The 13,668-nt window shown below is 42.7% G+C and overlaps 1 protein-coding gene across 3 annotated transcripts in view; it reads left to right on the forward strand.

Annotated features, from left to right (window-relative positions):
- FAF1 (Fas associated factor 1) overlaps positions 1-13,668 on the forward strand; it is a 307,409-nt gene that overhangs the window by 11,639 nt on the left and 282,102 nt on the right. For 2 of the 3 annotated variants that reach the window (XM_030571511.1, XM_030571513.1), the window contains exon 2: positions 12,960-13,028. The exons of the other annotated variant lie outside the window; for it this stretch is intronic. In XM_030571511.1, coding sequence (XP_030427371.1) covers positions 12,960-13,028 — 69 coding nt within the window. The remainder of the gene's footprint in view (positions 1-12,959; positions 13,029-13,668) is intronic. 3 annotated transcript variants of the gene reach the window in all.

Below are 13,668 nucleotides of genomic sequence, written 5' to 3' on the forward strand. Positions count from 1 at the left end.
TATAGCCTCCAGTTTTGGGGCCAGTATCGTTTAAAAGCAATTTTGGTAAATAGAATGGAAATAATCTTAAAATCATCCCCCCTCCTTTTTTTTTTGTTTTTTGTTTTTGACAAACAAAGCACATTGAAACTGTAAAAATGAGTGTATTAGCACTTCAGACTATTGTATATGGTTTTCAGACTTCAGACCTTTAATAAATGTTTCACAGGGCAGGATCTCAGAAAATGAGTTCCTTATTTAAAAACAATTTTTAAAAAGGTCAGATTATTAAAACAATTTTAATAGGTTCCAAGGCCAGAACAGACAGTTGTGATCATCCAGTCCAGGGGTGGGCAAACTGCGGCCCATGGACCGGATTCGGCCTGTGAGATGTTTTAAGCCAGCCTGCAGGCTCCTGCTGGGGAGCAGGGTTGGGGGCTGTTCCATGCATTGCGGCCCTGCTCCGTCCGGGACGCAGAGTCAGGGGCTGCTCCATGCCATGCAGCCCTACTCTATCTGTGGCACAGAGTTGGGGGCTGCTCCATGTGGTGTGGCCCCAGTCTGGCTGGGGCACAGGGTTGAGGGGAGCACCACTCGTCTGGGCCCTGCTCTGGTGCTCCGGCCGGGGTGCAGGGTTGGGGCTGCACCACACAGCTGGGTCCCGCTCTGGCACTCCAGCCGGGGCACAGTGTCCAGGGCTGCTCCACACGGCTCCTGGAAGCTGCAGCATGGCCCTGCGGCTCCTAAGAACTCCAGTGGGGAGCTACAGGGGCAGTGTCTGTTGATGGGGCAGTGGCTGCGCCTCTGGGTAGGAGCCAGAGAAGAGACATACCTCAAGCGGCTCCTGGAAGCAGTGGCAAGTGCTGCTTGGAGCCTGCTCCTCTGAGGTTCTCCCCACGCCTCAACCCCCTCCCCCAGCACTGATTCCCCTCCCCTTCTCCAAATCCCTCGATCTCAGCCTACAGCACCCTCCTGCACTCCAAATCTCTCATCCCCAGCCCCACCCCAGAGCTTGCACCTCCAGCCAGGGGCCTTACCCCAATTTTGTGAGCATTCATGGCCCACCATACAATTTCTATTCCCTGATCTGGCCCTCAGGCCAAAAAGTTTGCCCACCCCTGAGGTAATCTGATCTCCTGTATAACACAAGCAATAGAACTTCCCCAAAATCATTCTTAGAGCATATCTTCTAGTCTTGATTTTAAAAATTGCTGGTGATACAGTCCACCACGATCCTCGGTAAATTATTCAAATGACTAATTACCCTCACTGTTTAAAATTTACACCTTTCCAGTCTGAATTTATCTAGCTTCAACTTCCAGCCATTGGCTCATGTTATACCTTTCTCTTCCAGACTGGAGAGACCATTATCAAATATTTGTTTCCCATATAAAATCTTATAGACTGTAATCAAGTCGCCCCTTACTCTTTTTTCTTTGTTAAGCTAAATCGATTGAGCTGGTTATCCATCACAGCTCCCAAATCTTTTTCAGAATCATTGTTTCCCAGGGTAGAGTCCCCTGTCACGTCAGTATGGCCTCCATTTGTTGTTCCTAGATATATACTTTTGCATTTAGTGGTATTTAAATGCACATTGTTTGTTTGCTCTCAGCTTACCAAGTGATCCAGGTGGCTCTGTATCAGTGACCTGCCCTTTCCATTACCTATCACTCCCCCAGTTTTGGTGGTGTATGCAAACTTTATCAGTGATTTAATATTATATCGTTCTAATTTTTTAAAATCAAAATGTCATGTGGTACCAAGTCAAATGCCTTACAGACTTGTTAGTGTATAACATCGATATTATTACCTGTATGAATCAAACTTTATCTCATTTAAAAAATCAAGTTTCTATAAGCCCATGTTGATTGATATTAATTATATTATCTTCCTTTTAATTCTTTATTAATAGAATCCTGTATCAGTCACTCCATTATCTTGCCCAGGATCAGTGTCAGACTGACAGGTCTATCATAACCCAGATCATCCTGTTTACCCTTTTAAACGTTGCAAAAGATTAGATTTATTCCAGTCTTCTGGAACTTCCCCAGAGTTCCAAGACTTATTGAAAAACAACATTAGTGGTCCAGCGAGCTCCTCAGCCAGCTCTTTTAAAAATGCTTAGGTGCAAATTATCTGGACCTGTTGACTTAAAAATGTCTAACTTTAATAGATGATGTTTAACATCCTCATGAGATACTAGTGCAGGGGTCCCCAACGCGGTGCCCGTGGACACCATGGCATCTAAATGCGCCCATATCCTGGCCGGCGGTCGAGCATCCGCCGAAATGCCGCTGAAATTCAGCGGCATTTTGCCGGCGACACCTCTCAATGACGCTGCTTGCCGCTGACAAGTGGCGTCATCGAGAGATGTCACCGCCGAAATGCCACTGAAATTCGGTGGCATTTCGGCGGATGCTCGACCGCTGCCACAGTCCTTTGTTTGGCACCCGCTAGACGAAAAGGTTGGGGACCACTGTACTAGTGGAATGAGATAATTGTTACCCTAAATGATATCGAAAATATCACAGTGGCTGAAATGTCATATTGGATAAGATATATATTAAGAGTGGAAAAAGATATTCGACTTGTCTGGAAAAAATATTTTTATTCCTTTCACAGTATTGTTTGTAGAGTTCTGTTCTTTTGTTTATCAGCTTTGCTACTACGGGAACCATCCAATGTGCTTGAGTGTGTGATATCAGAACAACTACAGTTTCTCTACCGTCTTATCCATCTATTTATCTTTTCATGATGGACTGTGTAGAGGAGAAGAATATGGGTCAGGAGACCTAGATTCTGTTTCCAGTTCTACCATTGTCACTTCAAAGTCATTGGCAAGACACTTTTTCTGTGCCTTGGTTTCCTAATCTGTAAATTGAAATAATAATACCTATCCTCCACTTCTAAAACATTTTGCAACCCTTGGATGTAAGGTTTCAAATGTAGAACAGCATTCTAGATTCTGACTTTGATCAGTATGTTCAGAAGGTCTTAAAAAAATCCAGATTGGGAACGCATAAGGGTAATTATGCTCAATTTAATGCAGAGGACAGATGGTCTTAAGGATACAGCATTGGACTGGGGCTTGGGAGACGTGGTTTCAGTTTATGGCTGAGCTACAAACTTCTTGTGTGACCTTGGGCAAGTACCATAAACTGTCTAGTGCCTCAGTTTCTCAGCTGTAAAGTGGGGCAAATACTGCCCCAATCAACAGATTTGTTGTGAGGATGCTGATATATTGTGTTAATGAGAGCTTTGTAAGCAGTTGCAGAAGAGCAGCACTAAGCAAAATTTTATCCTGGCATAAATTCCAGGAGCTCTCCCAGTTCTTCAGAATGTCAGTGTTTATGATACCGGTAAGTATGCTGGTATATTTTTATTAAAGAACACTTTGCAAATCTGTCTCTACTTTACCAGATGACTCAGTCTTCAAACTGCCTCTTTTGTTGTATTCACAGATCCCTTTATTTGGGTGATTCTGATGGATGACTCTTCAATTTGACTTTCAAAGCTGGTGTGTCATGAAGAATTTTTTTTAATGTTTATCTTAGACAAGCAGGAAAAAAGCTTCTATATTAAACACATAATTCGTAGCAGTTATGATCAAGCAATTTCTGTACATGCTGCTGAAATCCACCCGCTAAACATCGGTTAGAAAAAATTCTGCAAGCTCTATAAATCTGATAAAAATAAAATCTTTTTAAAAAAATAAACCTGAACAAAACCAGGCAAACAGCCCCCTACATATATATTATTTTTATGTATAATAAAATGTTGGAGTTCAGAGAATGTCATGGTGAATTCCTCCTCCATTTTTTGCTTACTAATGTGTTGAGCTATCAAACAGATTCAACTCTTAAATAGCTATTAGGCAATAGGGGTCTTTGAATGTAGTTGGTGACACAAATTAAAAAACAAAACAATCCCTTCCCCACCTTTTTCATGATTGCTTCTTCAAATGGTTAAATTACAAATAGAAATTTGGTATGCTTTGGTATTCTAGTGTTCTGAGAACAGGACAGTCAGCTGGAGTGCGTGTGCTTTTATTTTCTAAGCTTTGTACACTGCCAATGCCATGAACCTGACTTGAAGAGATGGTTAAGTCTTTCTGTGGTAAGCTGCCCTGAACAAAGAGTTCCAGGTAGATCCAGCGTACTGATCTCCTGTGGGGTACCTATAAAATTGTACCAATCTTATGATGATCCTGTGATTGTTCTTGCTAAACAACTTGTGATTCAGCAATGGCCTGTCATTTATTTGCTTCTCTTGTATACAATGTAACTGAGTACTCACTGGAAAATTTTAAATCCTACTGTCATGTTCTTCAGTGGAAACAATGTACAGCCACCTAATACTTTTTTGCAGTACCTATATGTTAAGTCACGTGGCTATTGATAAATTAGTGTCTAACTTTAGTTTAAAAAAATAGCAAAGTATCTTTTTTTTGTTTTTTTTCTTTCTTCAGTATGTCTCATCTTCATGTGTGCGAAGAATGTTTCATTTTATTTTCATGGAGTCTCATCCAGGATTCATCTCTTTCCTTTTTCCCATTCCTTTTTTCTTTAATGAAGCCTGTATTGTGTGTTGCCTAGATCAGTTGGAGAAGTGGCTGCTCTTACACTGCAGAACTTGTTACTGAAGAGGACTCAGTGTGCTGTAGGCTTGTTAAAATTCTGCAATACAAAACTTAATTGTCAATCTATGGAATTGCAAATTATTAGATTTTTGGTTTGCAGCAGAGTAATGCTTGTCAGTAAATTTATGTAAACACCCCCCTCCCCCCCCCAAAAAAAAACAAACAAAAACCAAACAACCTACAAGAATAACAGTTCCACTCTAAGGTCTTACCTGGATTTCCATTGAAATTCTGTTTGTGAAGGACCAACTTTCTGTTTAGCTATTCTACTTGCTAAATGTTCTTAGACCACAATTTTCAAACTTGGTACTTAAAGTTGGGCAATTAAATCCATACTTCACTGATTTTCCAATCAGGCTGCTTTTATTTATGTGATTAACTTCAGGCACCTAAGTGCCAGTTTTAGGTGCCACTGTAATCACACAACCTCAGCTGCCACTGAACCTTATAGATACCTACACTTGCTCAGCACCTACATTTCTGGTGTAAAAGTTCCCTAGGCACCTGGGTTTCTGTCCCTGGGCAGGCACACTGTTGCTTCACTGTAGGCTTCTGGACTTGTATCTCCTGCCTAAGCCCCACCATGATCCACAAGTTGGGGGAAGATAGGTGGAGGAGTGCCTATCTTGCCTGCGGGGCTCAATCCAGTAGTTATGCTCTGTGCAACGGCTCTGAGCTCTATCAGACCAGGCCCCATTCAAAATCTGTCAGGAGGAGGCAATGGTGGTGCCACCTTCTGCCTTTTAGCCCAATGGTTAGAGCACTTCCCTGGGATGTGGGAGACCCAGGATTAATTTGTCCTTCTACCTCTCTTAGGAGAATGCTGTAACTACTCGGCTATGGGATATTCTGATGTGGGGCTCCCTCAGTCTCTCCTGTTGAAGCTGTTGCACTGTGGATAAATAATTAAAGAATCATTGGGCTGGAGAAAGAGTGAGAATAACTTCATAGCCTGGTAATTAGAACTCTGATGGCTGAGTCTAATGCCTAAATCCCTTTGTGGATCTGGACCCAAGTTTGAAAAAGTTGGCGTAGTGATTAATTTGAAATAGATTTTATTCCAGTACTAGGATTTACAAGTTGTTCATCATAACTTGCCTGACTGAGCAAATTACTATAATTCATTGTTTTTACTTGCTTCAGTAAAATGTCAGTTGTGTTTTTATTTGATTTTAATGACCTTTGCAACAAGTCAATTGTTTTAATGAGTGCATGGACTCCGAAAGCAGGGATTCTCACGTATTAGTATGTCCAGCAATTTGGAGCATATGGGTGTGTATTCTCCAGTTTAGGATTTGGAGGTAGTTACAGTTGACTTCCGGTAGATGGCATTGGGAATTGCCCATTGACTAACTTCCAGATCTTCCTACTACTGGCCTTTTTACTGACTTCCTCTCCTATATCTCACCAAGATGTAGGTAACTAGTTGTTTTATTAGTTGTTTCTCCAGATACAGGAAATGATTTGTAATTTCCTAAAATCTGGTCTCCAGGAACCTGAGGCTTTCTTTTTTCTTTTTTCCTTTCTGAGCATTTATAACAGTCAGTTCGCATCATAGAATGCGATTTTTCACCAGAAATCACTGGCTTGTTCAAAAAGTACCCTTTTATAGCAAGATCTCATAGACAACTTTATTTGGCTGTGATGTCAGAGTGCTGAGGGCTTCTTTCTTCTGCTGAGTAGTTTTCCTAAACAGAGTCAGAGACTTCAGGAGACTTGGCTCAATGCAAAACAATGCCTTTGCCCTTCAGCATGCTTGGTGTAGCTATTCTGACGCACCCCAGAACCAAGAAGATAGATTAGTAGAGTGGTTAGGTCCTATATTGCTTGTCTAGAAAGATACCTCCAGAGGGGAGATGTGTGTGTGGGTTCTCAGTCGGGTTTGTGACCCCTCTGTTCTCCCCATATTGGCAAGTGGAAGAGTGATTCCAGCAACATCCTCAAGAGATGGGAAGGGGTTCTTGGTATGGAAAAAATTGAGAACTACTGGTCTAGAGAGCAGGGCCCTGGACTGGGAGTTAGAAGTAGGTTGTGCTTCTGACTCTGTCATTGACCTCTTGTGTGACTTGGATGACATACTTCCCTTTTCTGTGCCTATGTTTTCTTCTGCCATCCTTTTGTCTTGTGTATTTGTGTTTTAAGTTCTCTGGGACCAGGGGTCGGACAGTCTCTCACTCTGTGAATGTACAGATCCAAGCACAGTAGGGCCTGATCTTGGCTGGGCTCTCTAAGTGCTCCTGCAATACAAATAATAGTGGAAGAATGTCATCCACTCATGTAGATGACAGCAGGGGGCTCAAGCAGAGTCACGACAGGTACTGGATGTGAATTTCACGAGCATTTAAGGGTAGGCGATCCATTGTCTAGCTATCAAGAATTCCCAGATTTTCAGTGGTCTGGTATATCTGGGGAGACAATTGTTACATTTTTTTGTTGTTGTCTCCTATCACTTCTGGGGACCATGGGTTAGTAACAAGGACAGTAATGGACATGCATAGCCCTTTCCAGTCTGGATTCCTGAGTCTGCCTGACTCTGATACTAACATCAGGCCAGGCTGGCTAGAGGACAGTTGATATTACACAACAAGCCCAGGAAAAAGTCTGAGAAAAGAGCCTTATCTCTGCCTCCCGATAAGTTTGAGACCAGGTCACAGAACAGTTGAAGCACTTGGCATTCAAAGTGAGCAGATTTCTCCCCAGATCTTGGAGATAGAACAAGGGATGCATTGGGTGTATTTGATAGAAACGGATAAGGGAGGATGACAATCGAGACAACAAATAAAAGCAAGCCTTTTCTTGCTAAACTACAGTGAATGGGCTGAGCTGGCACTCCATAAGTGAAGTTTGTGGAGTGTGAAGAACATCACCTTTTGCTGGATAGCCTCTGTCCTAAAGGAGCCAAAGATAGATGTATTCCTGTCCGCTCACCTCAGGAAGGTGCAGAAATAATTCTGTGGAATGAGGGACCACAAGTTTCTGGCAGCACAAGCATTGTATGAGACACAGCCAGCTGACTTACATTTGCCTCCGACTCATTGCTACCATAGGTCATATGAAAATGATGTGCTCTTTTTCTTACAACAGTCAGTTTGCCATCTGGGCCTGTTCTTCAGGAGGCCAGCCTCCTGGTTAATCCAAAGGAAATATGGGGAAGTTAGAAATATTACCAGCATCAGGGAGTGTGGGATTGCCATCTACCTAAATACAATAAACAGAGAATACTTGAAGATACAGCTTGGATTTATCATTGGCATATAGAACCAGACTGAATCATTGGAACCCTCCAGTCTGCTGAATTTTGCAGGGGATTTTGTTAGCAAGCTATTGTGATGTATGTTAGTGGCTTATTAGTACATGGATCCTGTAAACAAGTGCTCATGTTCAGTCATCTGTAAAGTGCTAGGATCCTAAAGCAGACCATGTTGCTAACCTACTGGAGATGAAAGGTCCAATGAAAAACCGAAATCTGGTGTACATGATTTAACTTTTTCATGATTCAAACTTATATACTCTATGCCCCTAGACCAGGGTTTCTCAAACTGGGGGTTGGGACCTCTCAGGGGGTTGTGAGGTTATTACATGGGGGGTTGTGAGCTGTCAGCCTCCACCCCAAACCCCGCTTTGCCTCCAGCATTTATAATGGTGTTAAATTAAAAACACTTATTTATGAGGGGGGGCTTGCACTCAGAGGCTCGCTATGTGAAAGGGGTCACCAGTACAAAAGTTTGAGAACCACTGCCCTAGACTCTGTATTTATTAGGTTGCATTTCAGGGAAACCATCTGTGAAATAAAAGCCACATCCCTCTTGTTTAGTGAGAGTTTGCTGCTTGACCAAGACCAATAATACCACCCTTAGTCGCGGAAATCTACTAGCCGTTATGGTCAACTGGACTGTGTTCAAGAAGCCTTTTTGACATTTTGGTCTCTAACCGCTGCTTGCTTACTAATCTCTTCTTCAGGGGCAAGTTTATTGAGAAAGCTGAGGGGGAGCAGACTTTTGCTCTCTGCCACTATTTTTAACCACTTCCACTTCGACCTGATTATAACAATGAGGCAGCTCTGGTTGCGCTGATGAATGATGGCAGTGGCAGAACATCCTTCCTCTGCCCAAGATTCTGTTCAGATTGTCAGTGATTCCTGACACGCGTAACATGAAATATTGCTGGCTCGCCAACAAGATCTTGCATCAGTGGATGGAGCTGTACTAATGCTGACTTAATTCATTCCCCTCTGATGGATCCCAAAGGGTGGACAGATTCTTCTCTTTCCCAAGCTGTCTCCTCTTTGGAGTCTTGCAGGGTGTAGCCCTGTTGCCTCTTAGTCAACGTTTATGTAAGACTAGAAGTTAAATTGTGAAATGCCCTGGGTTATACTGCCAAAAACATGCTGACTATACACAACTCTTCTTCCTTTTCTCATCTAGCACAGACAGCGCTGTATTGCAAGTGGTCTGAAGGAAATCCGAGTCAGGATGGAAGGAAATTGGTTTAAGTGTATTCTGGTTGAGATGAAGCTAATTTTGCTAGGGAGAGGAAAACATGCTGAGCAATTGGCAGGAGTTCTGACCACACCCTTAAGGGTGTCTGTTGGATTCATTGCTGCTCTGGATACCTGCTCCTGAGGGAATTCTGTGCCAAAAAATTACATGCACAATATTTTAAAATTCTTCAAATTGTATTTGGCAGTAAATAAATGTGGCTCCAGCAGGGCAGTGGGGAGCACAGGGAACAGCCTACATTGAGGTGGGAGATCACCCCGAACACTCACCTCAAAGGGACTTGGCAGTGAGGCTGTACCTGACCCTGACAGAGTGCAAGGGCTGGGGCTGCCCCACAAACACCCTGGGGCCCTGTCCTTCTGCACCAGGTGCACCAGGTGTGGGTGGGCAGGCTCAGCCCACCAGGATTCAAGTGTGGAGGGGCTTAGTATGGGGGGGATCCAGGTGTGGGGTGAGAGATTTCTGTGTGGGGCAATCTGGGTGCAGGTGGCTCAGTGGGAGATCTGGATGCACAGAGGCTCATGGGGGGTTCTGGGTGCAGGGGCAATGGGACTCTGCAGGGGATCCAGGTGAAGGTGGTTGGGGCTCAGCGGGGGGTGGTGAGTGTGGGAGATGGGTCTTGGCAGGGGGAGGGGGAATCTGGCTGTGTGTGGGAGGCTTAGTGGGGCTTTATGGGGTGAAGATCCAGGTGCAGATGGTTGGGGATCAGTGGGGTGGGGGTCTGAGTGTTGGGGGTTCATCAGAGGGGTCCAGGTGTAGGGGGGTAGGGCTTGTCAGGGTGAAGGTTCGATGGGCCTGCTTAATGGGGGAGCCCCAGCTGCTGCCGAGTGGATGGTGCATGCTGGCCTCTCGCTTCCCCCTGTGATTCCCCTATCTCCTTTTTCTTCTCTATCCCCCTCCCCTCACTCCCACATTCTCCTCCCCCTGCTCTATTCCACCCCCCTCCTTTGCTCCCCGCCCCTTACTCCCAGCTCCACCACAGGCTCTCACTGTTGCACAGAAAAAAGAAGGCTACCAGCACGCAGAAGGGGAGCATGGCTGGCACTAGGACCCAGGAGGCAGCATTCAGCTGGAGAGTCCAGACAGCCTCCTTCAGCTGGGCAGCTCTGTGCTTCCAGAAATGAGGGGGGGCAGTGACACGTAACTCTGTTTGCGCCCCATGCCTCATCTCTGTTTGGAGGGGGCAAATTCTCCCCATGTGGCTGCATGTCTTCCCTTTGCTTCCCTGCCGTTTTCTGCAGGGAAGCACAGGAATTGTGTGTGGGGTGCTGTTTTCTGCGGGTGCGCAGTCATGCAGAATCCCCTCAGGAGCAGATATCCTGATAGCAGCTGTGGCCAGAAATGCATTTCATTTTCTTGCTAGTTAAAAACTGCCCTTTCTCTTGAATGCAGATTTAGCCATATTAATTTGCATATTTTCCACCTCCAGACTGGGTTACCACAACATAACGTAACTGGGTTTGTCTGCAGAGTTCACATAGAAACTGCAATGACTAATAACAAAGTGAACAACTTCCTAAATGGATCAAACAGGAGGTGGAGAGAGCACATTATAGTGCTACATGGTGCAGTTCACTGACTTCTATTTTATGTCCAGGATGCTTCATTTTCAGTTTTAATTTTTTTTCTCCGGGAATTTATCTGTATTTATTACCACAATAACAAAAACAGGTGAAAATCAGTGCCAAAAAACTATTAATATTTTTTGGGGTAAATATTGGGGTTCATTTGGGGGACAGAGAATGGGGGGGAAGTATTCAGTAGCTAAATGCATTGAATTATGTTCATCAATGTGGTTTGCTGCAGAACTAAAACAGCACTCAAAACACGCCATCTCTGAGTTTAAGAAAACAATATCTCTAATCCCCAAATAAAACTTTTTTCATTTGAATAAACCGTTTACTGTTGTAGACTTAGAACTATTAGCCTATAAATATTTACATTTAATAATTGGCCACACCATTTGCAGTGCATGCACTCAACTTCTCTTTGTTTTTTTTAAACTTTTGAATACTTCCGTGTGTTCTGAAATGTATTCTGATATAGATTTTTGTTTTTCTTCCCATTTTAGTGTATCAAATCTTTAAACTGTTATCTGCTAACAGCTTGAAATGTGTATATGGAGGGCATCAGATTTATCAATACATTCAGATGTGCACGCACTTCAGAGCTTGTGTGCATGCCTGTTTGTTTGTTGTGTGCATCTTCTACACTAATACATAGCCTTACTTCAACAGGCAGCTTTGCAGATACACACTGACTAATGTATTATTGTAATACATATATCTCATGAATGCATTCCTAATAAAAACAAGTTAGTTTTTATATATTTGAATAATACAGAAGTAGAGTGCAAATCAGAAAAAAATGAATAATACTTTTTGTAAAACCCAGGAATTTTTCAGTTAAAATTGGTTTAAACTGAAAACGAAGGGGCTTACCTATGTCCAATCCTTCTTGATCCTGGTCCTGAACTATAAAGAGGCTAATCCCCAGTTATCTCAGAAATAGTCTTTTTTTTTTTTTTCTGTGTCCCATCTTGACGGTTAGTCAGTGGGAACACTGTAATTGGTGGTTTTCAGGGTCAAAGGAGGTACAGAAAGACCTTGTAACTATTGTAGCAGAGCAACTTCTACCTGATTTAACTCAAGACAGCAGCCGTACTCTCTTGATCATCACACAAGCACCCATCAGTTTTCTCCTGCCCTTCTGCTTATTCCTGAATTGTCCTTCCTGATGCTGTATAACTTCCTCTCCACCCAAGTCTACTTATTTCCACAGTCTCTCCAGCAATGACCCTGACTACCATCACATTAAGCAAATAAAGAAATAGAATCCCAGTGTTATGCATCTCTTAAATCATAGGGAAGAATAATTAATGTTTTCATCTGGGCCTGTATTATCATGTCATATAAAATTTAAGATCATCTGGTCATGGTTAATGCTTTTGTTTCCTTGTAAAGGGCCACACACACCTAAAGTGCTAAATGGAAACTTGGGTAATAGATGAATGGTGGCAGGTGGAGGAAAACCTTTCTAGGGGAATCTCTGACAGAACCTGTCATAAACAGATAGTTAAGGGTTAATGCCTCTTTTACCTGTAAAGGGTTAAGAAGCTCAGTAAACCTGGCTGACACCTGACCAGAGGACCAATAAGGGGACAAGATACTTTCAAATCTTGGTGGAGGGAAGTCTTTGTTTGCGCTCTTTGTTTTTTGGGAATTGTTCGCTCTTGGGACTAAGAGGGACCAGACGTCAATCCAGGCTCTCCAAATCTTTCTGAATCAGTCTCTCATGTTTCAAACTTGTAAGTAATTAGCCAGCCAAGGCATGTTAGTCTTATGTTTGTTTTCTCAAATTGTAAATGTTTCTTTTTGCTGGAAGGATTTTACCTCTGTTTGCTGTAACTTTGAACCTAAGGCTAGCGGGGGTCCCTCTGGTCTAGAGGAATCTGATTACCCTGTAAAGCATTTTCCATTCTGATTTTACAGAGAGAATTTTTACCTTTTTTCTTTTTTTTTTTAATTAAAAGCTTTCTTTTTAAGAACCTGATTGATTTTTCCTTGTTCTAAGATCCAGGGGGTTTGGATCTGTGTTCACCAGGGAATTGGTGAAGTCCCTCAAGGCAACCTGGGGGGAAGAGGGGGAGCTTGGGGGGACAGAGTGCCCCAGGCACTGGAATTCTGGGTGGTGGCAATGTATACCAGATCAAGGCTTCAAAGACCCATGCCTTGGCTTTGGCTGTACCCAGGTACTTAACTGTTAAAGAATTAATATTGATCTGAATTCTCTTTAAATCAACATGCCCCCCCCCATTTAATACTTTTTTTCTTTCCTTTTAGGCATGTACCGGTATTGAAAATATTGATGAAGCTATTACATTACTTGAACAAAATAACTGGGATTTAGTGGTAAGTATGTCTAAGAAAATGATTTTGTAGCACAAGTTCATATACTTGTTGGTACCGCCTAAGCATAACTTGAATTAAATTTGTGACTTTTTCCCCCTGTTAAATACATAATTCATAGGAGAATTAGCTACCTGTTGATTAGATCCAAGTGCAACTTTGTATGTGTACAATAATTAAACATAACCTTTTAAAAAGACAACTTGTAGATATAAGAATTTTCAAGGGTTTAGTTAGTACCCATGAAAGAAATGAAAAGTAGACCACTTTCTTCAAATAAGCTATTTTTTGAATGGCTTAATTTTGCCACTGCAATTTTTTTGCTGCTGCTATTATTTGTATTACACTAGTGCCTACTGGATCAAGAATCAATTCACCCTACTCCCCCCCGCCCACCTTTTCCTGCAGACTTGGCTGTGTCCAGACACTAATAAAAAGACAATCTGTGTCCCAAGTGTCACAATCAATGTTGTAGCAAGACTCAGTATGTGGATGAGACAAACATGGCAGTGGGTAGGCAGGCAAGCTACCAGAAAAGTAAGCAAATCAAAGAGTATTAAGCAGAGATGTTGGCTCACAGCCTGGTTAGATATAGTGATCTGGTAGTACTCAATAAATGTTGTAGGAGGGGTTAGTCATAAGG

The sequence above is a fragment of the Gopherus evgoodei genome, chromosome 8 (assembly GCF_007399415.2).
Source record: "Gopherus evgoodei ecotype Sinaloan lineage chromosome 8, rGopEvg1_v1.p, whole genome shotgun sequence".
NCBI classification, from domain to species: Eukaryota; Metazoa; Chordata; order Testudines; family Testudinidae; genus Gopherus; species Gopherus evgoodei.